At 66.5% G+C, this 1243-nt stretch overlaps 1 protein-coding gene across 1 annotated transcript in view; it reads right to left on the bottom strand.

Annotated features, from left to right (window-relative positions):
• VEGFB (vascular endothelial growth factor B) overlaps positions 1 to 1238 on the bottom strand; it is a gene marked incomplete at its 5' end in the record, with an annotated part of 3063 nt that extends 1825 nt beyond the window's left edge. The window contains 3 exons of the mRNA XM_034644833.1: positions 115 to 328; positions 635 to 677; positions 831 to 1238. Of these exons, the coding sequence (XP_034500724.1) occupies positions 115 to 328; positions 635 to 677; positions 831 to 1238 (665 nt within the window). The remainder of the gene's footprint in view (positions 1 to 114; positions 329 to 634; positions 678 to 830) is intronic.
• Between the last annotated feature and the right edge of the window lie 5 nt (positions 1239 to 1243).

Below are 1243 nucleotides of genomic sequence, written 5' to 3'. Positions count from 1 at the left end.
GGGGGGCGGGCGGGCAGGGAATGCCCCATGGGCTGGAGAGAGAACAGCTTGCCCACCAGGTAAGGCTCTGGCCACCGCCCCCAGAGCACCAGCATCCACCCCAGCCGGGCACACCCCACCTGCCCCAGCACCTGCATTCGGACTTGGTGCTGCCCAGTGGGCACGCACTCCAGGCCGTCGTCAGGGCAGCAGCCACCGCAGCGCTGCACCGTCACACAGCTGGGCACCAGTTGCTTGGCCATGGAGCCCATGAGCTCCACGGTCAGGGGCACCACCACCTCCCGCGGCTGGCAGGTGGCACGGGCATACACATCTATCCATGACACCACTGGGGGCAGATGCACAAGGGTTAAGTCCAGACTGGGTTTCCTGCAGCTTCTCCCTGGTTCCCCTGTCCCCTGTCCCGTGCAGCTGTTCTCCCTCATTCCTGTGTCACAGCCACCCTCCACCAGCCCTCTCTCTGCCCTCACAACCTGCCTTCCCCTGCCCAAGACCCCAGGAACCCCACTGCCTCAATTTCCTCTTCTGTGAAATGGGCAGAGTAAGAGTTTGCATCTTGGAGAGTGGCTGGGATTACACAAGCTGCCGGGCAAACCGTCTCAGTGCTGGTTAGTGCAGTTATCGTTACTATTACCTTTCTTCTGGTGGCCGAGGGCATCAGGCTGGGACACAGGGCCCTGTAGGAGAGAAGAGACCTGGACCCAAGGTGCACTCAAGGAAGGGCTGGCCCTGTCCCTGTCCCCAGGGCTCTGCCCTGGCCGTCAAAAGGCTTCAACTCCTCTATGACATTTTTCCAGATTGCTCTGCTCCTGGGGTCACTCTAGCTTTACCTGTCCTCTCTTGGCCACCTGAGACCTGCCCCTGCCACGACGGTGGCGGCGGCGGTGGCGTCCAATCTCCAAGCAGGAGGCCCGGCTGATTTGGAGGCCACAGGTCAGGAGGGGGCACAGTGGGCGCCGAACCAAGTCCTGCGGGCACCGAGCGGCTCCGCCCCCGGCCGAGCCCAGGGGACGGGGTGGGGCAGGGGAGTGGCCCGGGGCTGGGCCGGCGGGCAGGCGGGCTGGCGGGCTGGCGGGCCGGCGGGGAGGGACTCCTCCCGGGGGATGCCCTGGCCGGATCCCCACCACGCCCCGGTCCGCAGCCGGACCCCGCGGGTCCCCGAGGCAGAGGCGGCTCCGCGTCTCCCCACTTCCGCCAACCTTGAGAGAGGGCACGGCGGGCGGGCGGGATGTCGGGGACGCAC

This window comes from Ailuropoda melanoleuca, chromosome 16 (genome assembly GCF_002007445.2).
Source record: "Ailuropoda melanoleuca isolate Jingjing chromosome 16, ASM200744v2, whole genome shotgun sequence".
In the NCBI taxonomy this organism is placed as follows: Eukaryota; Metazoa; Chordata; class Mammalia; order Carnivora; family Ursidae; genus Ailuropoda; species Ailuropoda melanoleuca.
This window is presented reverse-complemented; position numbering and strand designations above follow the sequence as displayed.